This window comes from Simochromis diagramma, unplaced genomic scaffold (genome assembly GCF_900408965.1).
Source record: "Simochromis diagramma unplaced genomic scaffold, fSimDia1.1 OVJJ01000669.1, whole genome shotgun sequence".
Classification (NCBI taxonomy): Eukaryota; Metazoa; Chordata; class Actinopteri; order Cichliformes; family Cichlidae; genus Simochromis; species Simochromis diagramma.
Genome location: NW_024387458.1, coordinates 125,500 through 152,937, shown reverse-complemented (window position 1 = coordinate 152,937; position 27,438 = coordinate 125,500). Strand labels below are relative to the sequence as shown.

Sequence of the window (27,438 nt, the reverse complement as noted above, 5' to 3'; positions counted from 1 at the left end):
CTGTTACCTCCAATTTTCTCTAGTAATTAAAAAATCTGCAAACTGCCGTTTCAAGAATGAGGTTTATGTTCATGTCCACCACTCCAGCTCTGTGGGGACCAATCTCAGGTTTTAACCTTTGGAGCGAGGACATTAATGGAAAGTAGGGACATAAGCAAAAGTAATGAATTGTTTTTTTTTTTGTTGAATGGGGAAAGTTTTTTGGAAACTTTGAAAAAATGTCTTACTGGGAGACTTCAACGCTTATCTGGTCAACAACAGTGAGACATGGAGGGGCGTGACTGGGAGGAATGGCCTCCCAGGTCTGAACCCCAGTGGTGTTCTGGTACTGGATTCCCGTGCAAACCACAGTTTGTCCATAAAAACACCATGTTCAAACATAAAGGTGTCCATAAGTGCTCGTGGCACCAGGACACCCTAGGCAGCAGGTCAATTTTGAGATCGTATCATCAGATCTGATTGCGATGGAAGGTGCCTAAACATGTGAGCACCTTTCCCATAAGCACCTACTCGGATCGAGTCACCACAGCTCAACTCAGATCGAGTGATTTTACATTGCATACGACACGAACGCTACAACAAAGGTGGACATTGAGGCAAGAATATACCTGCTGCTCGGTCTGTGGCTTTTCGCCAGACTTGGGGACCATAGCGTCGTTTCTTGGAGCCATTTCCCTCATTGCCGGGTTTCAAAAATGGCAGTTTTGATTTTCATGAACGAGATGCTCTCATGACTTATTGAGTGAAAACTGTGGTGAACCGAGGAAAGTCAGTCCGAGTAGGGGAGACATGGGGACATTGAGTCTGAATGGACCGTGGTCAGCACCTACACTACTGAAGCTGCTGCACTGCGCTACGGCTACAAGGAGGTTGGTGCCTGTTGTGGTGGTAACCCCCTCACAGGTGAGGGGAACGGCTGAAGAAGAAGCACTATCCCGCTGGGATACCCTGTGGGACTTTGGAGGCAGCCAATAGGTGCCAGCATGGCTGTGGACGTTTTAGGGCTGTAATGGTTGACACGCCTCTACAATATTGTGTGGAGATCAGGAGCGGTACCTCTGGATTGGCAGGCTGGGGTGGTGATCTTTAAGAAGTGGGACTGGAGGGTGTGTTCCATCTATAGGGGGATCACACACTTCTTTACCTGCCACTCCTTCAGTATATGAATAGTTACCTAAAATGAAACAACAGTGATAACTTTAAACTTTGTCACAACTGCAAAGGTCACGTACATCGACTTAATTCAGCACATTACCTTCACACAGGAGCTTCCAGGACTGAAATATAAACCCAACGTGGAATTACTCAAAAAAACCTGCAGTTCCTCTGATGGCCACTTGAGTCTCCAACAACCCAGAGAACAAGTGTCGGTCCACGCTCACTTCTATATATGGTCCAAATAACAACATTATTACTGCCAAAATGCTAACGAGACCAAAACCAGTGGGTGATGTCATGGTGACTACATCCATCTTTTATATACAGGCCATGCTCACTCGCTGCCCTCATCATAAAGAACATAATTACTGGGTTTTCTTTACATGAAACCACGGTCCACAGGCAGGGTGACAACATCGCTGTGCATGAATGTCCTCGTTTAATAATGGAGTCCAACAGGAATGCAAGTCTTTTCTTTACTTTGTGCCTCTGGAGGACATCATTTACTGTAATTTGTGCTGCACAGTAGCGCGACACGCTGTCCAACAACACAGCACAAGTGTGACCATCAGAGCAGAGTGGCTCAGAACTGGGACACACTGGCTGGTAAAATTAGACTCCTGGATGGTTTCCAGTGTAGAGTGTCCACTAAGTGTGGAGATGAGGTGTGAGTGTGTGTTTGTGTGTGTGTCTGTGTGTGTGTGGTGTATGGTTTGGTAACTAATGGATCCCAGCGTGAGCTCTCTTCCCTCCAGCTGTGGCTTCAGGGGGGCCCGAGGGGCTCTGAGAGCCCCCCCCGTCTTAAAGGCTGACTTCCATCTCTAATGAAGGAGCATGTCAGCCCGCTCTCCTCCGCCCGCCTGCTCGCTCCCCAGAAAAGGCAGCATAATGGAAGAAAAATCCCTCGCTGTGCACAAGCTGTACAGCCTGGCAGCGCGCGGCGGAACAAAAGAGCAGCGGCCGGTCCCGCTTCTACCCAGACCAAAGGTTTTTGTGCTCCCTGAGAAACAACACTCACATTTGCACCGACGGCTGCTTCCTGCTTTGTTTGACTGTTATGTAATAATAACATAACTTCTCCATCTCGAAGCTGGAGGCTGCGCTGAAAGCTGTGGCAGAGCCGGTAAAATGCCACGCTCAGACAAAGGATATTAAAAGCACTTCAGCTTATTCAGGAGCACCAACGACTTACACCTCCAACGACTTTTACTGACAAGCAAACACAGTTTCCGAAACAGGCGGAACCTGGATCAGATTATAATAATAACAATAATGATGTCCAGGTGATTTATCTGCATGCAAACACAGTGTGAGTGTGGAAGGCTAAGTGACTCCAGCCTGGAAACCTGATCAAATCCTCCCTCAGACGATTAAAGGCTGTCAGCTTAATTCAGCTGTGCAGGTTTGTTAAATATGCAGGCAGCGCTGAAGCTGACAGTCGTGATCTGCGCCCTGATGTGACTGCAGGCAGCCAGGACATGTCTGAGCAGCTAACGTTGCTTAAAACCTGCTTTTATACTAGGACAGATGACAGAGACGCAAAGTAGACTTCAGAATATTTTAAAGTGTTCTTAGAGTTTGTGAGTCGATACAGTGCCTCTGCACCTCAGGTGCACACTGAAGTGGTACTGCATTCCTTCTGATGGTCAGCAGGGGGCATTTCCCCTGGATGTTCATTAGCATGGTCAAAGTTTCTAATAATGAAGCCACTGGATGAACAGACTGCTCTGACACTCAGTTCCACACAGTGTTTTTACTCTTTTAACTGTATGATGTCATAGATGGGAGATATCCCAGGACCCACCCATTAGCGTTTTGTTCACAATGGGCGGGGCTAAAATAACCTGTTTCACACAGAGGATGAACTGAGGGCCTGCACCAAGGCCCAGAATCACATAAGGAATGATTATTATGAACTGTGTGTCATGCAAAGCTGCTCTGGCAGAGTCCAAGAAGAAAAAGGTTTCACTATGAAAAAGCAAAGAATAGAAAAAGTCCAATGTCTGCAAACCTGCCAACACTTGGTGAGAAGCTAAAGGCGCGACTGCAGAGCAGGAAGTGAACGCTCAGCTCTGCGTCCTCCTCATTTCTGCTCCTCGGGTCTGAAACTCAGGTAAGGAAACGCCCCATCGGCCTTTGTTGTTATGGTGCACTTGTCGGCTAAATGTAGATATTGATTGATTTATGCAACCGAGCGGGAGCGAGAGAGGCCGAGACCCTTCAGCTCTGAATCACAACAAACACAATGTGGGGAGGAGGAGGAGGAGGAGGAGCTATTCTAGAGCCCAAAATAAAAACAGATTCACCACGGGGCTCACAGTCCTCCCACACACACACACACACGCACACACACACACACACGCACACACACACACACACGCACACACACACACACACGCACACACGCACACACACACACACACACACGCACACACGCACACGCACACACACACACACACACACACGCACACACACACACACACGCACACACACACACACACACACACAAGCTCTTTATCATCACACCTGCAGGTCGGTTTGTGTGTGTGTGTGCGTGTGTGTGTGTATGAAGGGCTCCACCTGCTGATCACACCTCGTCTCACACACACTCCTGACTCCAGCATCCACCACAGCCACTGACCAACACATGACCTGTGTATGACTTCCTGTTTTCACACACGTGCGCAGGTCGGATGAGTGCAGCAGGCGTGACTCACCTGTTTGACCTTGCTGAGCTCCTCCTCCATCTGATGGTGGACTCTCTGAGACTCGACCAGCTGCTCCTGCAGATCAGAACCGACACTTTAGAATATTTACTGAAGCCCACTTTTCTTTGGATATGATTGAATTCTACAAAATGACTCAGGCGTGAGTCTACCTGCAGCCTCTTGATCTCCCTCAGAGCCTCGATGTGCTCCTTCCTGAGCCGCTCCATCTCCTCCAGGTCCTCTGAGTCCGACAGTGACGGCTGCACAAACACACAAACACATCAGAAACATCTGCGACAGAGAACGATTCGTTAGCATCTCGTTAGCGTGAGTGTCAGGCTGAAAGTGTCGTAAATGATGAAGAGCGAGTGAAAGCAGCACATTGAGGCTTGTGTGACGATGACCTGAACATTAATCACACCTGTATCCTCTCACAGATGCAGCTGCTGCTGCTCTCAGGTCCACCGAACCTGTGTGACCTGTGTGACCCTGTGTGACCCCAGCACAGCTCTGCTGATAGGACCCTCCTGTTCAATGGCAGCGTCCACAGTGGAGTGGACGTGGAGTCATCACGTGCTCCTGTTCACTTAAACCTGGATGATCCTCAGTCTGATGAATCCAGGTGATCTCAGAAAACCACCGGAGGCAGCAGTGAGTCCCCATTGACTCCCATATTAAAACTTTACAGCAGTGTTTGTTCTGTTGGAGACTTTGGGAGCATTGTTAATGACATCATCTGATGACATCATCACTCATACTGTACTAACAGACGTATAAATAAAGCGACTGCTCACCATGTCCACGTTTTTATTTTGCTTATAACCAGCAAAGTAAAACTGGAGCTTAAAGGTCACTTTTTTATTCTAATAAACAATAAAATGAAAAGATAAAAATAAAGAAGCAGAATCGATCCCGTTAGAAACGCCGCACAGGCAGCATCATTCCCACCTACACATTCTCCAGGTGTTCCCTGCTCTGTTGCTGTGACCGCCTCCACCCTCTCCGTGCTGTGACTGACACTGATGACCCCCCCACACCCCCCACATACTTTAACATACTGTAATATTCTACAAACACTGTCTGCACTGCAAAACTGAAAACTGTGTTTTTAGTACTCTGTTGTGCTTTTCCTGAAGGCTGCATATACGTGCATACATACAGGATGAGTCACTCAGCATCTTTTCTATGAGTTTAAAGTAAATTACAGTTAAAAGTTGTTTATAAAGTTCAGTAACTGTGTGACATCAGACGTGTGCGCTGTGCTGCACGCTCCTACCCTTGGGTCGCTGGGCGACTCCAGCAAGCTGAACAGGTCGTCGGACGTGAAGCGAGACCCGGGCTGCGTGACGCCCAGCTCCTCCAGCTGAGGCTTGAACAGCTCCTTGATCAGGCTCTCGAAGTCTGGGAACAGAAAACAGACATGAGCGCTCAGCAGGAGGCAGAACGCCAACCCGAGCCTCTCTGAGGCCGAAGCAGCGACGAAACCTGCAGATCTGCGTCCTGCACTTGACTTTCATCTTCAACGCTGCCGCGCCACATCACCAAGCCTCCTTTAAACTGTGCAAACAGTCAATGAAAACACAATATGGATCATCTCTGAGCACAGTCAGCCATGTGACCACACCTTCTGTTTTTATTCTACGAACAGTGAGATTAAGGGATCCCCTCTGTGTGTGATGGTGACGACCTGGCGGCTGCTCAGAAGAATTCAGTTCAAACAGCTGCTCCAACAGCAGCAACAGTTTCTACGTTTCAACTCTGATGTCCAGCAGCAGACAAAGACATTTTATTCTTTCTACTGAAGCTCTCTGCTTTTCCTTCACTTTTTCAAACAGTGCAGTAAAACCCACAAAGCAGAATAAAAGCTCTGAGTTAACTCAAGTGAGCAGAAAGTGTGCAAAGCTCGAGTCGCTGCAACGTCAGAAGAATCGAGTCCCAGTTTCCCAGGTGAAACCGCCGAGGGCACAAAGGAGGGAAGGAGGCGAGTAAAGCCGAACGCAGGAGAAACAGAACTCCAGCTAAAAACATCCAACAAGGACACAGCAGGAATCCTCCTGACTGCTGGAGACCAACATGGTCCAAACACAGCAGCACAGTCATCAGTTTACCTCAGAGCTGCGCTCAAAACCTTCAATCATGAAAAGAAACAAGAGCTAAATACAAATAAAAGTACATGATGTCCTGCACAGGTGTGAGGATGAGGGACACCTGCAGGAGGACAGCCACAGGTGAGCTGAGCGATGATGTCTTACCTGTGAAGGCCACCGTCCCAGCCGGATCAGCTCGCAGTCTGGACCGCAGCGTCTGCCGCTGAGTGTCGGAGGGCTTCAGGCCAATCAGCTCCAGAGCCTGGACACACACACACACACACACACAGATCGATACACAGCTCACATGGTGCAAACACACACTGACAAACAGCCGCTGACCAATGAGAAGAGAGTATCGGCTCATGAATTGGTTCAGCTGACACTGTTGTGTCGTGATGAAGTACACAAACACATTTTGTGTTTTGTTTGGATTTGGGAACAAAAAGGTTTTTCCTTGGTTCCCATGAAGCTGAATGATGTTCGTGGCGTTCCCGTCAGCGTGCAGGGAAATCATCACCTCATGCTGTCGCACTGAGGACTCGATAGTTTCTGTGCAGATTTACGTGTTTGGTTGTTTTCTTGCCTCCTGGTTGGTTCATCCTGCTGACTCTGCTGTTTCAATGTCAGCGTGAAGCGTTCAAAGGTGCGACTCACAAACACTCACCTGCTCCAACCTTTCTATCTTGAGGCGGCAGCTGTCGCTGAGGGAGCTCTTCCTCTGAGGAGGCTGACTGCTCGGAGACTCTGGAAGCAGAGGAACACACACGGTTACTGCAAAGACACAAAACAACTACAAACAACAAATACTGATGAAACACACACACAGAAAACAGGGAGAGAATGACACGAAACACGTAACAGTCCACAAAGACACAAAAGAAAACTCAAAAACGGAATAAAAATACACAAAATATCCACAAATCAACTACAAAATGATGCAAAATGACCAGAAATTGTGACAGAGAGATGCAACAATCACAAAATGTTCAAAAATAATTACAAAAAATATTTAAATAAACAACACGAATGAACCATGAGGAGCCAACGAGTATAAGAATCACATGTTTAATACCATAAAACCACAAAACCCGGAAATTTGAATTTGAAACGATCGTGTAACATCATTCATCGATACAAATTTAAAGGTCGGTGCACTTAAACGAGGAGGTAACAGTCGCAAAGAAATCATGAAGTCATTTTAAATATTGAAAGAATTAATGAGATAGTAAGTAAATGCAAGTTCTGCCTAAATTCTGTGTATTTTACAGGAAAACAGACACGAATTTAAATCACTTTTTATTCACTGTGCAGTTTCATGGTAATTTTGCAGAAAACCATCTTCCTGCATCTTGTTCTCTCTGTGCTGCGGCTGTTTGATGGAGCAGGTTTTCTTTTTCCTTTTATGTTCTGTTGTCCTTTTCTTTTAGTCTTACTCACGACTTACATTTGTTACAGTTTCATTATTTTTATCATGAATTATTTCCTGTATAAACCTTTAAACATTTGTAGGTAAATATAATGAAATTGTGATTGTAAATCAAATACATTTGAATTCTGTTCATTGCAGAGGAGTTATGCCTCCTTTATGCCAGAACACAACCCTCCTGTGTCTCTGCAGGTGTTGTTACAGGTGTGTTAGCTCTGTGACCCTAGCAGCGTCTTCTTCAGCCTCAGACATCACCATGGAGACAGGTCGGACTGGTTCACTGGGACAGCTGGAGCCTCAGGTTGTCCATCAGACAGAACGATTTCCCACATGGACAAAGACCTCAGGCCTCCTCATGATCCCAGTGATGCTCCGCACCTCTTCAGCCAGTCACAGGCCAGACCTCCACTTACCTCACTTCCTCCTGTGACAGGAGGACGCATCATCTGCCCCCCAACCCGCCTTCCAGACATTTATTAACAGCTCACGGTAGCTCATCTGTGAACACACATTTGCCTGCATATGTTCACATTCTCCCGATGCTGCTGTACGATTTCCTGATGTCGCAGATTTCCGTACTGCATGAAATTCAGGTCTAAGCTACTTTATGCAAATCAGAGCTGTCGAGTGTCTGGAAACTCTTCCACTAGGGGGGAAACTCCCACTAGGTTTAAATCTGGGACTCCCCACCATTTGACCTTAGAACTGAAGAAGCTTCTCGGATGAGAGGTGAAAGGTCTTCAAGCAACTTAAAGAAGTCCAGACGCTTTTCTTTCCAAGTTCCTTTGACTATGATGACCTGGATGACTGAGAACCTTCACAGACAAACTCTTCCAAGTTCCTAAAACTACTGAAAACCTGTGGTTTCCGTCCTGCATGGTGTTAAATGCTGTCACAAAGCTGCAGGTGAACAAAGTGAATAAACCACAGACGTTTCCTGAGCGGTGGATACGTACCGGGGTTCGTCTCAGGCAGGCTGTGACTCTCCGGAGGCGAGGACACACGTGTCTGCTCTGCTCTGCTCGGAGACACTCGCACCTGCTTTCACACATTAACATAGCATGTTAATGACTCTGTGTGTGTGTGTCAGATATGCTCACGTGTGACTCTGTTCTCACATTAAACTGACAGTTTAAATAAATGAAGTGACAACTAACACGTTGTCTGTAAATCTGTGCTCTCAGCTGTGGAGACGACACGTTTCTCCAGGCCGCGCTGAAGTACCTGCACAGACAGGCTATCAAAAACTGTCTAACAGACTCTTGTTAGTGCTGACTTTACACTCAGCGCCACCACCAGGCGGTTCTTTTGTTAAAGCGGTGCTGAGACGTCCTGCTTCCTCTCTAATCTAACTTTAAAGAACGAGAGCTCAAATCTGTGTCCTGTGTTTGTACAAACTTTTATGAGGCTCTCAGAGTCGACGCTCTGACCTGGGTGACGTTGACTGATGGCAGAGTCTCGCTGGCGGGGTTTCGGCTGGAGGTGATCTTGGTAACCACGGCCGGCTGCTGAGGCACGGTGCCCAGGACCGGGCCCCTTATCTGGGGTCCACCCCCACCACCAGACCCCTGCAGGGAGATGGGGCTGTGGGGCCCGCTGCTGGAGCTGGAGGACGACCTCCGCCTGATGAAGGCAATCTCCACGGTCGGGTCGGGTCTAGAACACAAGATGAGTCTGAGTTAAACGTCTGGATTTAAGTGATCAGAGACGACCTTCAGTTTATGTTTCTATTCAGTTTTTATTATTTACTAATATTTTCTATCTTATGGTTTCTGAATAGTAAACGATGCTGTATCTTTGAAAAGCACCTGAAACAACAGCAGCACACGAACAGCTGTGTCTTTATGTCCTTGCTGTGTGCTATCCTGTCATTTGCACAATGTCTGTTTGGTATCAGGTGTGCCGTACCTGAGTTTGGTGCGTGTCAGGATGCCCCTGGCCTCCTCGTATGTCACTCCGATCAGCGACTCTTTGTTAATGGACACCAGCTGGTCCCCAACCTGCAGCCTGCCGTCCTGAAGCAGCACAGTCAGACAGGAGCAGTGAGACCGCGTGTTCAGCAGCATGCTCACATAAACACTATCAGTATAAGTTGGTATGATTATTATAGATGAGCATAACGTGAGTGCTGTAGTCTGGCCTTTTGCTGGCATGAAGTTGAGTCTGCTGAGGACTGACATGTCACCTTATCTGTTATCAACCCAGTGAATCTCCAGTGGATCATATCAGATGCATTTTTAGTGTCCGCTGTAGACACAGCGGGCTGCCCAGCGGGGTTCTCACTGAATCCAGAATGATCGGAATCAAACCACCGGACCACAAAGATGCTGACCTTCTGGCAGTCTCCTCCAGGTGCGATTTCCTGAATGAACACCATTGGTCCTTCGGGACGGTTGGCTCCGCCCTTGATGATGAGCCCCAGGCCTGTTCCCTTGGCGACACATATCAACTGAATAACACTGTCACTGAGGACACAGAGAGAGAGGCGGCATGACAGAGAGCGTGATTAAAAAGCACGCTGTCATAATCTCTAACCCTCCTCCAGCTTCAAACTGCTGAAGAGGCTTTTCACTATTTTTAGTGGCTGCTGGTGTTTCCATGCAGCTGAATCATAGTTTATTATGTAACCACTGTCCAATAACAAACTGCCTGGACTCCATTCAATGTACTCGTAGTTAAAGTACTGCAGTACCGCAGCTTGATTATGGATGTCAGTACTGCGCTCTACTAACATGTTATAACTACAGCTAACCAGCCTGTAATGCTCAGGCTGGAACATTAAACTGATATATACACAGCAAAATCTCCAGTGTTAAATTAACACTGGAGAGTGTCTATATGGGTCCACACCTCTGAGTGTTAAATACAACACTGTTGAGTGTTAAATTAACACTTTTGACAGTGTTATGTGTTTAAAAGTAACTTAGTCAGTTTTGAAGATTAACAACGGCTAACACTGAGCAGTGCTGATTTTCTAACACTGGAATATTTCTAACATTTTGAGTTATTTTCCAGTGTTAGAAAATCAGCACTGCTCAGTGTTAGCCGTTGTTAATCTTCAAAACCGACTAGGTTACTTTTAAACACATAACACTGTCAAAAGTGTTAATTTAACACTCAACAGTGTTGTATTTAACACTCAGAGGTGTGGACCCATATAGACACTCTCCAGTGTTAATTTAACACTGGAGATTTTGCTGTGTACCATCATGAGTCCATAATATGATCCAGGCTCCATCATCACGAGTACTTGAATACTCTGCTGTCCTGTTACTTAGTTTGGAGTTTTGCTCTGGTCTGAGAGCATGTCGCTGTTTCTACTTTAACACTTTTTTATTTCTGTCTTTTTGAGTGTCGTGCTTCCTGTTTTATTTTGATAGTCCCTTTCCTGTGTGCAGTGTATCTATGGCTGTATCCCAATTCAGGGTCTGCAGCCTTAAAGTACGCATTGTGTCTGTTTGCCTCCACGCAGGGTTTTCAGCCTACGCACACACGCTGTAATGCAGTCTCTAGAATCACAGCTGCTCTCACTTCTGTACAATCAGACTCAGAGGAGTCGCCCCCTGCTGGACACCAGAGAGCGCACAGGGTTAGCTTTGTCGAATTTTCATAAATCAGTCCGTGTGGGCTCTAACACTTTGTTATGAAGGTGTTAGTGTTGATCAGTGCAGCTTTAGGCTGTTTGAAAACGCATCGTTTTCTCTCCGTTTGGCCTCCCGTCCTCACTGAGGCTGCGTTTCCCCAAGGAAAACGCAGCGTTTTGAAAACGTTCAGAAAACGAATACATCTGAAGACAGTGCTTTCCTGTCGCAGTGTGGACAGTGAAAACGGAGACTTTCTAAAACGATGACGCATGTTCGTCATGTGATGCAGTCATGTGATGCAGTCATGTGACCAATTAAACTAAGATAGTGGAGGGTATTACAAAGCAGTTGTTTTGTTTGACAGCCGTATTAAAGATTAATATCAGTGTGTACGTGCTCCAGAGAGCTTTTCTTCAAATTATTTAATTCTCACTCGCGTTTGCAACTTTGTACTTTTGTGTTACTCGCAGCAACAACTCCACTTCATTGTTAGTCCATTTTAAAAACTCGCTGCTTTTCCTCAACATTTTGCCGGAAAGTAAATAACGCATGCGGAGGACTGGAACGTAAGCGTTTTCAGACGTTTCAATGTGGAAGCACAACTAGTGTGGACGCGGAGCGTTTTCAGACGAAAACGCCGTTTTCAAATCTATCCGGGCCAGTGTGGACGTAGTCATTGGCTGTATCCCAACTCAGGGTCTGCAGCCTTAAAGGCCGCATTTTAAGGCCGATTACATCACAGCGACGCGACGAATGCTGTCCCAATTCGAAGGCTGCTCGAAATGCAGCCCTCAAATGCGTCCTTCATTTCCCTGAATTTTAAGGACATGGCGGTGTAGACTTCGTGGCCCAACATATCCCAGAATGCATAGCGCGGTGGTGGGTGTGGATAATTTTGCCGAAAAAAAACGGCAGATGAGGGGCGCCTGAAGAGCAAACTTTAAGTAAGTACTGAATATTATGTCACTTATTTATGTGCAAATGTTTAATAACGAAGAACATTAAAACATTACTGTTGGCCACATGTCGGCAAAGTTATGTGACATTAGTGACGTTTGTACTAACTTGGTTTTAAAGCCTTTACTTTAAAATATACGCCGTTCAATAGCTGAGCTTAATCTCACAGAGAATGATCAAAGCTCACGTAGAAACAAACAAACAAATGAACAAAAGATTTTCTCCTTCATCTCTGTCAAACAAAGCTGTATGACACGTTTCCAGCTGTTAGTATCATGGTTGCTAGGCAACCTGGGCAGCGCAACGGAGGCTAGACCGTCCCATTTCACAAGCCTCGCACTTCCGGCCTTAGCGGTCTTTGAGTACACGGCCCTTGAGGACCGTTAAGGCTGCGTACTTTAAGGCTGCAGACCCTGAATTGGGATACAGCCTAGTTGTGCTTCCCCTTGTGTCGTTAGGTCTCATTTGTCCCACCTGTTCATGTCCTCTCGTTGTCCTGCTTGTGTTTCCTTGTTAACCATCATGTTCCCTCTCCGTGGGCTGTGTATGTCTCTTCGTGGTTCCAGGTTTTCTTGTTCCTAGTTTCTTAGTGTTTTTCTAGTTTTGTTTTTGTATTCAACCTTTTTCTCCAGTGATTAAAGCTCCGCTATCAGTTTAGCTTTCACCCGAGTCCTCGTCCTGCTGCCACGCAGCGCTACATGACAGATGTGACGCATGGGCAGCGTGTAAAGAAGGTGGCGTGTAAAGTGGCAAAGAAAGGACTTCACAGCTTAACAGCTGTGTTGGTTTCATTAAAAACTCTGAATAAATCAGCTGGAAAGTTGAAATTACTCATGAAAACTCACTGCAGGACGGGTTTAGCTCTCTATGCGTTTTTATGTCTCTGAGACTATTTGTATTTTAATAATAAATATAAAACAGCCAATCAGAATCTGTGTCGAATGTTTTCTGGTTTACAGGGAAGTGAAGGCATCACCGTGAGAGGGAGTTATTTCTGTTCTTTAGATCCTACCTGAAGGCGTGCACAGGTGTGTGCACGGCGTAGGCGGGGTTAGTGGGGTAAGGGGCGGTGTGGGTGTAGGCCGTGACCCCCTCTTTAGGACTGAGGAGCTGGGGGCTCTCTGACCGGGAGGAGGAGGAGGAGGAGGCCGTGTCCGTCAGCTTCCCTTTAAAGAAACGAGAAGAAGAATGAAGAGAGGTGAGCAGGAAGACGTGGGAGAGAGAGAAGAAATGTAATGGCGGAGGGAGGCGGAGGACGATGGGACGCGGCGGGATGGAGAAAAACTGGAACACAGGATCAATTTAGTGACTCAGGACTGAAACTTTGTACTTTGTGAGGACCAGACTGACATGAGAGGACTTTAGAAAGTAACAGGATTTTTAGAGTGTGAAGATATTTTTGGAAAATGTGGACATTTTTGAGAAGTGGTGATGTTTTTGGAAAGTCGCAACACCTTTGTAAAACTATTATTTTGACTTTTTTTTTAAACTTGGGGACATTTTTGGGTCAGAACATATTTAGTGAGGATGTTTTGTCCGCAGTTCTGCGACACGCAGACATGGAAATGAAAAATTAAATTTGTAATGGACTCTTTTAAAAGGACTGTTAGTTTTGGAAAGTGACCACAAAGCGATTTTGTAACATGCTGTGAATTTCCAGGCATTTGAGCTGTTGGAGTACCGTCGTGTCTATCGTCGTCATGTCTTCAGAGGGCTGTCTGAGGGTTCGGTTTGTCCTGGATCGAATGTTCATGTCGAACGTGATGGTGGGTTTTACCTGTGGACAGCTGTGTGGGAGAGATTCGTCCTGAAGCCGTGATGTGGTTGGAGCTGTACTTCTCCATCAGCTCAGCGAACTCCCTCCTGAAGGACACATGAACACATCACAGCGCCCTGTTTCAGATTCACTTCTCAAAGACCCTCGTCATAACCTCAAACCCAGTCCTTGTGGTGAAACTGAAGGAATTAAGGACATTTCTGTCTTCTCCAAGACTTTAATTCACATGTAAAAAACATAAAAGAACTGCTAATAACTGCTAAACCAGTATGGATGTCTATGCAGTTTATTTCACAGGCCTGGATTTAAAATATCCGTATGTCATTAGTTCATGAACACGAGTTTTTCTTAAGCTGCAGATTCCAGGAAAAAAAATGGGTTCCAAGAATGTCTTGATTGGACGATAAGCGAGAACTCAGACAGAGTCGGACTTTCCTGGAAATCTGAAGAAAAGCACTCAATGATGATTGTTGGAGGCTGTGAGCCGACATACATTAAAGATGTGCTTCATTTAAATGATGTTCCTGCTGCGTGCTCAATGAGCTGCAGTTCAAAGACATCGTTTCCAAAGGAAAGCACTTTGGAAACATGGCGGCCTGCGCTGGACGGCGTTCAGCACTGAGGCGTTTGAGGAGAGCGAGCTGTGAGATCTGTGAGAGTTTGTCTCCCTCACATGGACACCGAGGAAACCGGACGTCAGTCTCACTCAAACCATCAGCCATCACGGTCTGATCCGATCAGCTGTTAATGCCTTTTAAATGGGATCTGCATGATCATTGAGAAAAACCATTCAGAGATCAGATGTCTGTGGTTCCATCCACTCTCAGCTTTCATTCAAACAGCTGCTGGAAAAACTGGAATTCTTGAATTATCTTAACCCCCCCAACAGAAAACGTAAAGCCAGAAGTCTAAACTGCAGCCGTCCACCGTTTCCTTTTACACCACTAACCAATCACATCAGAGATCACCTGGAGGCAAACCTGGAATCAAAAGACAGAAAGCATTTCATGAATCAGCAGGTCGACGCTTCACCCTGACATGACGACGGTGCACATAACAGCGTTTGTATCTGTGAGAGCTTCAGTGGAGACCAGGATCAAGCTCTAAATTAAATGTATTTGAAGGATGAGGTCAAACATAGAGCGTCAGGCAAAGCAACCAGGAAGTATCACGTAAAGGTCAGAGACCAGGACGCCGTCGTGAAGACCTGAAGGTCATAAAAACGCTTCCTCACCCTCAATAAACACAAATCAATGATTCAGAGTGAAAATCAACTGAAATGTAGGAAATCAGACATTTATTCATTAAAATAAGAAAAATGTGCTCGGAATAAACTAAATGTATGCAAATCAAATTTCATTTGAGCAGACTCCATTAAATGTAACAGTTTACTGTGTAATTATTATAATATGGAAAATATAATTGTAAGTTAGTCAAAGTGCACGTTTTTGGGCAGTTTTATTTTGAGTGTAAAGGCGGAGACGAAGCAGAAATACCGACGCTGGAATGAAACATGAGAAGAAACAGTGACATGAAATAGTCACGTGTGTGTGGAGGAAAACTAAGAAAATGAGGAGGTCGAGGAACAACGGAAACGTGAAACCCAGAAGCCGCAAGTTCCCATCAGGATTGGAACCAGCTCCAGGACCAGCTCGTGAACAGCCAGCCTGCAGTGGGACAGCTTAAAGACCTCGACCAGGAAGTGAAGTGAACGACTCTGAGCTAACGTTTAGATTCTTCTGTGGGGGGGGGGGGGTTGGACGATGGGGTGGGCATGGACTGCAAAAACAGAGACCTAAATGGCTGTAGCTCACGAGGTAGAGCAGGTCACATACTGATTGGAAGGTCGGTGGTTCGATCCCAGGCTCCTCCAGTCTGAATGCCAAGTATCCTTGGGCAAGATACTGACCCCAAGATGCTCTTCGATGCATCCATCAGAGTGTGAATGTAGTTAGAAAGCAATAAGTGCACAGAAAGTGCTTGTGAGAATGGCTGCGATTGGGTGAATGTGGCATGTGGTTTAGAGCACTTTGAGTACTCTGGGAAAGTAGAAAAGCACTATATAAGAATCAGTCCATTCACCACTCACTCAAAACATGAAAGAAAGAGAAAAACTCATCAGATCAGTGATCGATTTTTAAACGTGTCCTCGAACCACCCGAGGATCCGCCCCCCAACCGTCTGCAGCAGCTTAAAAATAATCTTCCACAATATTCCCTCCAATTCAAGCCTCCATCAATGAGCTTAAACTCCACGCTTGTTTTTCTGGTTTTCTCCATCCACCCCCCTTCCCTGCCCCCGCCTGATTGCATCACGGTGTCCTCAGCAGGAACCGTGTGGCTGCAGATAATCATCATCATTAGTTTTAGGTGTGAAACAAACGTTGGCAACATTGGAGCTGTGAGGCGAGTTACACACACACACACACACACAGGTTTCGTAACAATAGGGATGAGAATGTGCCAGAGGTGGGATGACCTTTCGTCTGCAGTCACAACAACACGTCACTTCCTGTCAGCTGCTGTAAGCTGCTGATCTCTTTGTTGTTCTTTAAATCAGCTTCTGTTCCTCTGCGGACTCTGACCCGCCCCCGTGGCCTCTGTGCTCATTTAAAATGAACGTGTGGTGACCCGAGACTGAGGTCAGCTTTATGTGAAAGCAGCTTGCAGAGTTATTAGCAGTGCGTATTTATCATTTATAGATGTTGCTGTTAATCTGTGAAATACTAAACACAAATCATTTATAGTTTTATTTTAACACAGATCTGTCCCCATAGATTAGCTGCATTCAGCCAATCGTACACAGCAGAGGTGTCCAACTGGCTGTGAGGAGGCGGAGCCTGCAACATTGTCGACCTCTGAGCTCGACCTCAACACTGATGATTTTAAAGCGACTGCGCAGGACGTCCAGAGTGACTGCAAACTCAGACAGATCAGCAAATGTCTGCAAATACCTGCAACCAATCTGAGTCAGTCTGCAACAGGAGACGCAGCTCACCTGTGTTCTGGTTGTAAGGTGCAGCTCCTGTTAAAGTGTTCCAGTTAAATCCTGCAGCACCACGTCACTATTTCTGTTTGACCTTTGAATTGTTGTTTCAAACCTGCATGCTTCTGGCTGGACTCAGAATGTAAGGAGGTACATGTGTGTGTAATGTGACAAGTTTTCCATTGTCACATTACAGCCACAAACATGAATCAATTTTATTGGAATTCCACGTGAAAGACCAACACAAAGTGGTGTACATGTGAGAAGTGGAACAAAAATCATTCACGATTCCAAACATTTTTTACAAATAAATAACTGCAAAGTGGGGTACATAACATTTCTCTGTTAGCCAAAATTAGCATTCCTTTACTATGACTGTGAACTGCGGATACAACTTTATAACTAAACTAGCTAGTTAGCTAATTCTCCAGCTCTAATTAAGTTGCATTGTTAAAAAAAGCCATCAGCACATCAAAGAACCACCTTACCATCACCTACTGGATTTACAAGGCTCCTTTTCAGAGTCCTGCTATTAGCATTTTCCATTTTGGTTCATTTTAATTAGTGCTGTCAGCGTTAATCTCGTTAAAATGACATTAACGCCATAACTGTATTAACGCGGCAAACCTCCATTAATGAGCTGCCGCGGATCGCCCTGTGCGTGGGGCTGGATGGCGTCAACGTGCTAACGTGGGCAAACTCATTGATACTGTGCACGTCAGATTAACGCTGACAGCACTAATTTTTATATAAATTGCTCATGCAGCTAACACTAGCAGGCTTGGCTGGAAAAATGTGTAATAAACTGAACTACTTCTCCACAAAGCAACAGCACCTGTCACTCAAATAGGCCACGCCCCTAATGATGCAAACTTTAAACCTATAAACAGTCGAGCTATTAAAACAGGTTATAACCATGTTTATTTCTTCTGTAAAGGTTTAACAGTCTATGAGGTCTGACTCGCTGCTGGAGCCTCTGCTGGACGTCAGAAGAACTGCAGTGTTAGTGACATTTTTCATGTTTGACCCTTGAAGTGAATCCAGTTCATGAAAACAAATAAAACCTATATCGTGCTTTCACAGACTGACGGTACAGTTTCATGACGCAACTGTCTCCCCACAGAGAGCAGGATGTCACCGAGGCGGTCTGATCCCCGGTCATGTCTCTGTGCTGAGCAACTGCAGCTCTTTCCCAGAGCAGAGACCCTGTGGACAGACAGCCCCGTGTCCCTATTGTGTCAAGCTGTGTTTGAGCTGACGTGAAAAAGCACAGGGGCCAGCAGAGTGCCAGGTCAGTTTACCTCACACATCACCTCACAGCTCGCTCCAAGGACGAATCAAACCACTGACGAGCCTCGTTTCCAGGAGCACGGAAAGCTGAAATCCCATCCTCGGAGCTGCAGAACGTCAGCGTCGTCTCAGTGGGAATAAAAGCAGATTCCATCTTTATGAAGAGCCTCTTTAGAAAAAGCTTAAAACCTGACTTTTCCTCCACTCACACTGAACGAGGGAGCATAAGAAGCTTAAATGCTCCATTCAGTCATTAAAATGTGACTGGAGAAGTGTCTGCACACCTGAACTTGTGACCCTGAACACTTTAAGGCTCACTTGTCTGTCCACCCACTGCAGGAACATAACCCCGACTGTCAGCATCAACCCCCCGGCCTGGCAGTCACCCCTGCAGCTCAGCTCAGATGTTCTGTTCTAAGATGACTTTCAATCAGCTGCTCTGCTGATCACAGATCATCACCATCAGACAAACCGAGTTCGTCCTCAGATAACCTCAGAAAACATGCTCAGCTCAGCCAGACAGAGAAAAAGCAGTAAAATCAGAGGGATAATTTCAGAATAAAAGCACCTCCTTACCTGGATTCCTCATCTCTGGCGATCAGCAGGGACATGTGATTGGAGACCGAGGCCGTCCTTAAGATCTCCACCGCCCTATCAGGGAGCAGAATCGAGCAGTAAACATTACCAGCGTGTGATGGAAGATAAAGAGTCCATGTGTGAAACTCAAGGACATCTCTGCCTGGTGGAAACGTCCTCTGTGGACCTGTTGGACAAATAGACTGCAGTACCACCGACAGCCACTAGATGCTGACAGCAACTGACTCGAGCCCAAAAGTCTTTGCTCCTACTTAAAAGTTCAAAAGAACTTTAGTATCCGTCGTGTGGCCGATGATCGATAGCTGTGATTGTCGTTCCATCTACGACTTTCGAGCCTCTGTTTAAAGAATGAAACTGATTTTTAAGTTTAACTGGAACTGTGATACTTGGTTATCATCAGTGTTTATGACGTTGGTGTCTCCGGCTAATAAAAACCATACTTCAGCAGGTAGTACCATCCAGTGTCAGTTTTGACCAGTAAGTTTCATCATCAACATTTTTTCTGATGAAAACAAGATGATAACAAAATAAAATCTAATCACAAGGACACAAACTGTGATGAATCAACACTCTGTCAACGAATAAATATGAGATGAAAATATTCTGGAGAGACAAGATCCAATCAAAACTGATTCAGCTGAGCAGAAAGGCGGGACGAGTTTGGAAGTTATCCAATGAGAAGTAATCTCCTGGTGCGACGAGGTTAGACCTGCATTTAGACTTCAGTCGCCTGAATCAACTTTAGATTTAGTCAGCTATAATCAAAGTTTGCTCTCAGAATGAACACTCGGGCTGCAGTTTAAATTATCTGCAGTGTTTACATGTGAAGGTGAGGCTATTGTCTGTCATAGACAAAAATCAGGAACAGGAAACTGCTGCGTTTAGCGGTCGTGCTAAACATGACATAAAAAACATGAAATAGAAAACTTCCTGTTTTCCTTATTTCCTGCACATTAACTGCAGTTTCTCCCTTAAAAAACAGCAGGGAGTGTTTCTATAGGTCACCTGTTTAAATTGCACTAAGGCTTGTAGTTGCATCATTAGGGGTGTGGCCTCTTTGAGTGAAGGGTGGATGGTGACACAGGCGGCTGTAGCTGCTAGCTGTCTGCTAGCTTCACCTGAACTGGACCTCTGGACCGTGTTTGTGCTGTCGGAGCCTTTTTAATGACATCATATGACCAATAATGGGGCTGCCGTGAGGTCACTGTATTAACAGCTTTGGTGCAGTACATGTTTATTTTGATGTTAGCAAGATTAGCAAGTATCTGTGTCTATGCTCCCATACACTAACTCAGGTTCAAAAGGGAGTTTTTCCTTCCCACTGTCTCCAAGTGCTTGCTAATAGGAGGTCATGTGATTGTTGGTGTTGCTTTCTCTGTATTATTGTCTTAATAAGTCTTATTTTATAGTCTTAATTTCTTAATTTATAAACTAAAGAGCATTGAGGCGACTGTTGTTGTGATTTGTTGCTATATGAATAAAACTGAACTGAATTAGATAAAGTAGCTGTCCAAATATGGTCATTTTTACTCAAAAATGCCAACATGTTGATGACCTTAAAGCAGATGTTGAGGCTGCAAAATTTCACGTGCAGCATTCACATAAAGTGTGATGGACACCAACACTCTGCAGTCCATGCAGCTTCACAATTCAAACAGTGCAAATAAACAAGTGATGCGAGACCGCCATGCTGCATTTTCTAAAATACCTCAACAGTGAGACTCACCTCTCATTGGTCACCCCTATCAGGCTGATGTTATTGACATCCAAAATCAGGTCACCTGACTTAAGCCGACCTGGAACAGAGAGTGACAGACAGACGGACGGAGAGAAGGCAAAGTGAGGGACGATAACAGTGTCTGTAGTAACCGATCCACAAAAAATACCAGAAGAATAGCTACCATCCAGAGCGGCCAGCCCACCAGCGATCACTCGCTTTATGTAGATACCAAACTCCTCTCCTGTCAGCTCTCTGTAGCCCCCAATTATTTTAACACCTGTGAACACACACAGATGAGCTCCAGTTAAAAAAGAGCCTGGCTTTCAGGCTGTACTGGCTCTTCATCTAGTTGTGACAGGCGATCGCAGCATTTTCAGATGCTGAGCTGCGGCTGAAGGAGGAGCGGTTAATAAGGACTCAGAGGTCAGTAAGGTCGAGGGAAAGATGCTCACCGAGTCCCTTCTTGCAGTCGCAGAACTCCAGCCTCTGTACGGCTCGGCTGATGCCGTGTGGGCCCATGATCGTCCTGGCAACAAGCAAAAACACAACAGATTTAAACACATATCAACATCCTCCCTCAGCCAAAGCCCCTCTCGCTCTGTTTCCTCAGAGCGCCGCTGCACAAAATAATCAAATCATCACAGGATTTTGGCATTGTCTCCCTCTCTCCCTCCCACCTCCACCCGGCTACGTCCAACCAATAAAATCTGTCGCCTCCTAAACGACGAGGCGGTTGAACCATGTGGCGACCTGGATGTTTGGAGGCTCGGGCGAACACAAACAGTGATTAGAAATAATCAAAGGAACATTACGGAGCAGTTGTTTTGTGCTTCTGCTGAGAGATTTGTGGGTGAGAAGGTTTCAGATTAAAGCTGAAGAGACTCCAACGTGGTGAACATGATCCTGCTGTCTGCTGGTCGTTCTCAAGTCTCAGCTCAGAGTCAGCACAGAGTCAGTTTGAGCGGCAGTTTGAGTCACATGCTGGTGTCTGAGCGTTTCAAAGGTTCGTGTAGAGGCAGCAAAGCCTGTCACGGACAGACTGACATGAATACTCGAGGCTGGGCCCAGAGGCTTTTTTAAATCTTTGGGCTCTAAGCTCAGTTTGATGCCTCCCTCAAACGCCGACTAAAGACATCGAAACAGATGCTGTGTCAGTTTTATGGGAGTAGCAACAAGAGAGAGCTGATCCTTTAATTTGGGTTCACTTACACTCAAAATAATCATGCTGACCACTTCCAAAAATAGCAAATGAACGGTCACATGGTGCATCTGCTGTTTTGCTCTCTCTCTCTCTTTAGTGACACACATCTCTGCAGATGACACGTTTTTTCATACAGCGGTCATGCAAAGGATCCAGTTAGTTCTTTGTGTATTATATTGCCCCCTTGAGGACTGACAATAATCACTTCCACCTAAAAGTCTTCAGAGGTCTACTGGATTAAAACCAAGCACCAAATAAATTCTGCAACTTTACCTGGAAGGTCTTTTTTTTTAGGTTAGGAAAGGTTAAGGATACTGTGCTTCTCTGTTTCATTTAAACTCAATTTACCAACCAGCTGCAAAGAGAAAGCTTTTCATACATATGTTGATTTAACAGTCATGTTTGCAGTTTAGATGGTTAGGTGGATGGTTGGTTGGATAGTTGGATGGTTAGGTGGATGGTTGGATGGTTAGGTGGATGGTTGGATGGTTAGGTGGATAGTTGGATGGATGGTTGGGTGGTTAGGTGGATGGTTGGTTGGATAGTTACATGGTTGGATGGATGGATGGATGGTTAGTTGGATGGCTGGTTGGCTAGATGGATGGTTGGATGGTTAGGTGGATGGTTAGGTGGTTAGTTGGATGGTTGGTTGGATAGTTGCATGGTTGGATGGATGGTTAGTTGGATGGTTGGTTGGATAGTTGGATGGTTGGATGGTTAGGTGGATGGTTGGGTGGTTAGGTGGATGGTTGGTTGGATAGTTGGATGATTAGGTGGATGGTTGGTTGGTTAGTTGGATGGTTGGATGGTTAGGTGGATGGTTGGATGGATGGTTGGGTGGTTAGGTGGATGGTTGGTTGGATAGTTGGATGGTTAGGTGGATGGTTGGTTGGATAGTTGCATGGTTGGATGCTAAGGTGGATGATTGGATGGTTGGTTGCATAGTTGGAGCTGCAAAGAGAAAGCTTTTCATACATATGTTGATTTAACAGTCATGTTTGCAGTTTAGATGGTTAGATGGATGTTTAGATGGTTGGTTAGTTGGATGGATGGTTGGATGGTTAGGTGGATGGTTGGTTGGATAGTTGCATGGTTGGATGGTTGGATGGTTAGTTGGATGGCTGGTTGGCTAGATGGATGGTTGGATGGTTAGGTGGTTAGTTGGATGGTTGGTTGGATAGTTGGATGGTTGGATGGTTAGGTGGATGGTTGGGTGGTTAGGTGGATGGTTGGGTGGTTAGGTGGATGGTTGGTTGGTTAGTTGGATGGTTGGTTGGATAGTTGGATGGTTAGTTGGATGGCTGGTTGGCTAGATGGATGGTTGGATGGTTAGGTGGATGGTTAGGTGGTTAGTTGGATGGTTGGTTGGATAGTTGCATGGTTGGATGGTTAGGTGGATGGTTGGTTGGATAGTTGGATGGTTGGATGGTTAGGTGGATGGTTGGGTGGTTAGGTGGATGGTTGGTTGGATAGTTGGATGGTTAGGTGGATGGTTGGTTGGATAGTTGCATGGTTGGATGGTAAGGTGGATGGTTGGATGGTTGGTTGGATAGTTGGATGGTTGGATGGATGAATGGATGGATGAATGGTTGGAAATAAAACAAACAGCAAAGATGTCCACTGTGAGCGACCATCTTTGAACAGAGGAGGTGGTTTACGACACCAACTCTCTGCCATCTATAATCCAGTTTTGAGATCCCTTCCCAGACGCCTTAACGCCCACTCATATCCTGGGCCATCTGATCTCAGGAATTCGCATGATAAGGTGGGGCCAGGTTTCACAATGAACTCACCCGAAACCCTGGCTGATTGGGACCCACACCCAGTTTCACACCTTGGCTCAGGCGATTAGAGGATCATCAGGGGGTCCTTTTGTCCCTCTGTGGGGGGAAACTCCCACTAGGTTTATATCTGGGACTCTCCACCATTTGACCTTAGAACTGAAAAAGCTTCTCGGATGAGAGGTGAAACGTCTTCAAGTAACTTAAAGAAGTCCAGACGCTTTTCTTTGCAAGCTCCTTAGACTACGATGACCTGGATGACTGAGAACCTTCACAGACAAACAGCAAAGATCCAAAGCAGCATTTGCTTTTGGAAGCTGTTGCTGTAAACCTACAAGCTGCAGGTAAAGAAGCTCCCAGAGCAAGAGAAACAGGCCAAACTGAAACTGCGCAACCAGAATGAGGTTCCTACATCTTGGAACTAAAGAACACATGGGTAATATCATCAATGGAAACAGGCCACAGAAGCAAGACCCAACCAAGTGAAGCCCACTCTGCAGGAAGTAGACATACCATTATCCTAGTCTACTGTAAATAAAAGACTTCCAGAAAGAAGAGTGTCCCACAGTTTGACAGATGAAAGTAAAACCATCCAGCAGAATAAATAGAATAAAGCAAAACAACTTTAAGGTTTTGAGTGGCTCATGATCAGAGTTACAGAAAATCATTCCAATGACACTGAGTCACTGCTGTTTAGTTCATTCAGACTACGTTGGAACATAGCTGCCCTGATACAGCGCGGGGAATAATGATTTCATCTCCTGCTGAATCGGTTTGTTTCTCTAATTTTTATGGAAGTTGTATTTTAAGAGCGATACAACCAAAAATCCAGAAAAAAAAACACATAACATAGAAGTTATAAATTGCTTTTAATGCATTTGATCTCCAAGCAAAACATGACTTAGTACTTGGTGGAGGAACAGCTGCTTCTGCACAGCAGTGTGATGTTTCTTGTAGGGGGTGGCGGGGAGGGGGTATTGTGGGTACTGCAATACTTTAGTCCATTATGGTGCAATGTGCTACCAATGATGTTCTTGGCCTTCAGATCAGATCAGATGTAGTTTTGGGGAGATCCACCACTCATAAGATGAGATCTTGCATGGAGCTCCAGACTATGATGCTCATTTGATGCTGACATCCTAAGACAGCTCTTTGGTCTTCTCTGAGGTGTGAAGAGGTTAGAATGGATGAAACTGATTCTGTGGACAGGTGTGTGTTATACACACCAATAGCGATTTGGGATCAGGAGGATCTGTAAGTGACTGATTGACTGAAGTCTGTGTGCCACATGGGTTAAAAGCCAGTCTGTAGGAACGTGAAGTCTGACTGGTTTATTTCACACACTGATATGTAAATTATTGTATAATTTTTATCTAATGCCTTTCCTCCATCAAAAACTAGCATAAAAATCTGTCTGTGAAGGTTCTCAGTCATCCAGGTCATCGTAGTCTTTCCAAGCTCCTAGACTACCATAAAAATCGGAGACTGTTCATTTTTCTGTAAGTAAGCAACTCAGTCGGGAATATAAATAATAAATAGTTATTTCCTCCACTCTGTGTGCTGAGAAGCATTTGAGGATATTGTTAGATTCTAATATTATTTTATGCCATATTATACCCCGAATTAAAGGTTGTGAATTATTATGTAGTTTTAGTTTGCATTATTCTCCTGAATTAGAAGAAGCTGATAACTATTACATTAGTTAAACTGATTTGCATTACATTAAATTGCTGACTTGTTGTGAATGAATGATATTGTTTTATGATGCATTATACTGCTGAGTTATAAGAAATACTGTTCGCAGAAGGTTATTGTCTTATTTGTCCGAGTAGAAGAGAACAGAGTGTGCCAAGGTCGTAGCTCAGGCGCTGTGTGAGAGAAAGCATGTGAATGTTTAGGCTTTGTATGATAAGGTGGAGGCACCAGAGGCTATAAAAGTTTGAGCAATGCTCCACCATTTTGAGATTTGAGGCTGTCTGCATACAGTGTCCATCTCCCACGCGTGTGTTCATTAAAATCATCGTTTGACTCAACCCGGCCGGACCAGTGTTGTTATTGTGGTGTTTCTCTTGTTTCCATCCCCAATTTTGAACTCGTAACAATATCTACCAGGTAGTGAGACGTCGCGGGAGGGCGGTTTTAAAGCTGCGATATTATCTCAGTTCTTCAGAAGCTTTGAGCAGCGCAGCTTTCAGGGCGACCCTACATATACTGTGTTATGTAAGGGATAATGTACAGTGAAGTCAAGGTCACACTGTGAAGAGGATTAGTTTGAAATCATAATCCATCTTAAGGAACCAAATATATTGTAAGGAGACCCGATGCATGCACATCATACAGCTGGACAGTTTTCCAAGCAGCAAACGTCAGTCGAGCAACCAGCTACTAAAAATCACTTCTACATACGTTAACCTATTATTTCGAGATGATTCATCAACAAAGTAGATCAATAATTAGCAAAATAAAATCACCCAGAAACTAAATGGACTCAGTCGATGCTGATAAATGAGAGTCTACGTTTGTTGAGTTACTCGGCTTGAACAGAAACTGACCAACACATTGGGACCACAGACTCTTTCCCACCATCCCAGATGAGTCTGTTTTTTTGTTTATTGTATTGTAACTGTTAGATGTTACCTGAGGGCCATATTGGAGTCTCCACCTTTCTCAAAGGTCATCTTTTTCTTTTTTCCAGACTTCAGAAAAATTAGCACAAAACCACAAAAAACATGGAAGCCTCTTCATGACAGCTAAAAGAAACATAGGTTCTCAGCAGCTGTTTCATAAACTGAAATAAACTTGGTGTGTAGACCCGGCACTCGATGAAGCGTGAGTTGAGCACGTTTTTCCAATCAGTGCTTAAATCAGGTGACCAGCAGGTTTCGTTAAAAAATTAAGCCAGCGTGAACGTGCCCAAGCCTGCAGCTCCTTTAAAGGCCACTCAGTGAACATTGTTGGAAATCAAAGAAAAGGGCAGACTTCCATCAAATATGAATTCTGCAAACATTAATCTCCTGCTAAAACCAGGCAAAGACCCTGTATATCCCTCAAGCTATCGTCCAATATCCCTTATAAATGTAGACCTTAAAATAATCTGCAAAGCTCTCTCAAAGAGACTAGAGAAAATAACTCCCCTCTTAATTCATCCTGACCAAACTGGTTTCATAAAAGGTAGGCGCTCATCAACAAATACACGTAAATTACTTAATTTGATAGACTACTCATACAGTAAAAACCTTGAAACTACAATATTTTCTTTAGATGCAGAAAAAGCATTTGACAGAGTTAACTGGAAATTTCTATTTGCAACTTTACACAAATTTGGTTTTGGATCCTCTTTCATTAACTGGTTAAAAATATTATATAATTCCCCAACAGCTCGTGTCAGAACAAATGACCAAACATCCTCCAGCTTCTGTCTCCTGAGGGGCACCAGGCAGGGATGCCCACTCTCCCCTTCACTGTTTGCAATTTTTATTGAACCACTAGCAGCAGCAATTAGACAGAATTCAGTAATTAAGGGCATAAAATGCAAGAACGTGGAACATAAAATCAGCCTTTATGCAGATGATGCGTTACTTTTTCTCCAAAACTCACAAACCAATATCTCTGGGGTCATTGCATTGATAAACTCTTTTGCAAGAATATCAGATTACTCAATTAATTGGTCAAAATTGACAGTCCTTCAGATTAATTGCTCCTTCTATAATTCTACGTCTACACCACTGCAATCTGGAGATATAAAATATTTAGGTATTAATGTTTCTCCCAAGCTTGCAGATCTAACTAAATTAAACCATATCCCACTTTTAAAGAAGGTAGAAGGTGATCTGGCTAGGTGGAAATGTCTACCCATATCACTCATGGGAAGGGTTGCCGCTATAAAAATGATTGTCTTACCAAAAATAAATTATTTATTCTCAATGATCCCAACTAAACCACCACAAGATTGGTTCAGATCTCTAGATTCATACATGTCCAAATTCCTTTGGAAAAATAACCCCCCACGTATAAGCTTAAAAACACTACAAAAGACCAAGGATAAAGGAGGACTAGAACTGCCTAACTTTCAGCACTACTTCTTAGCCAACAGGCTTCAGTTTATCTCAGGATGGCTAAAACATACCCTCTTAGATTAACCTTGGCTAAATGTAGAACAAGCAC

At 44.8% G+C, this 27,438-nt stretch overlaps 1 protein-coding gene across 4 annotated transcripts in view; it reads right to left on the bottom strand.

Moving 5' to 3' along the window:
- stxbp4 (syntaxin binding protein 4) overlaps positions 1–27,438 on the bottom strand; it is a 57,564-nt gene that overhangs the window by 21,404 nt on the left and 8,722 nt on the right. For 3 of the 4 annotated variants that reach the window (XM_040014229.1, XM_040014228.1, XM_040014231.1), the window contains exons 2-16: positions 20,745–20,818; positions 20,474–20,569; positions 20,299–20,368; positions 18,552–18,626; positions 13,701–13,786; positions 12,936–13,089; positions 9,715–9,847; positions 9,291–9,397; positions 8,813–9,038; positions 8,339–8,420; positions 6,621–6,700; positions 6,119–6,215; positions 5,143–5,267; positions 4,037–4,126; positions 3,876–3,941 (exon numbers count right to left, since the gene is read on the bottom strand). In XM_040014229.1, the coding sequence (XP_039870163.1) occupies positions 3,876–3,941; positions 4,037–4,126; positions 5,143–5,267; positions 6,119–6,215; positions 6,621–6,700; positions 8,339–8,420; positions 8,813–9,038; positions 9,291–9,397; positions 9,715–9,847; positions 12,936–13,089; positions 13,701–13,786; positions 18,552–18,626; positions 20,299–20,368; positions 20,474–20,569; positions 20,745–20,818 (1,561 nt within the window). Of the gene's footprint in view, positions 1–3,875; positions 3,942–4,036; positions 4,127–5,142; positions 5,268–6,118; positions 6,216–6,620; positions 6,701–8,338; positions 8,421–8,812; positions 9,039–9,290; positions 9,398–9,714; positions 9,848–12,935; positions 13,090–13,700; positions 13,787–18,551; positions 18,627–20,298; positions 20,369–20,473; positions 20,570–20,744; positions 20,819–25,911; positions 26,309–27,438 lie in introns of those variants that run through there. The other variant, XM_040014230.1, reaches the window with a different exon arrangement.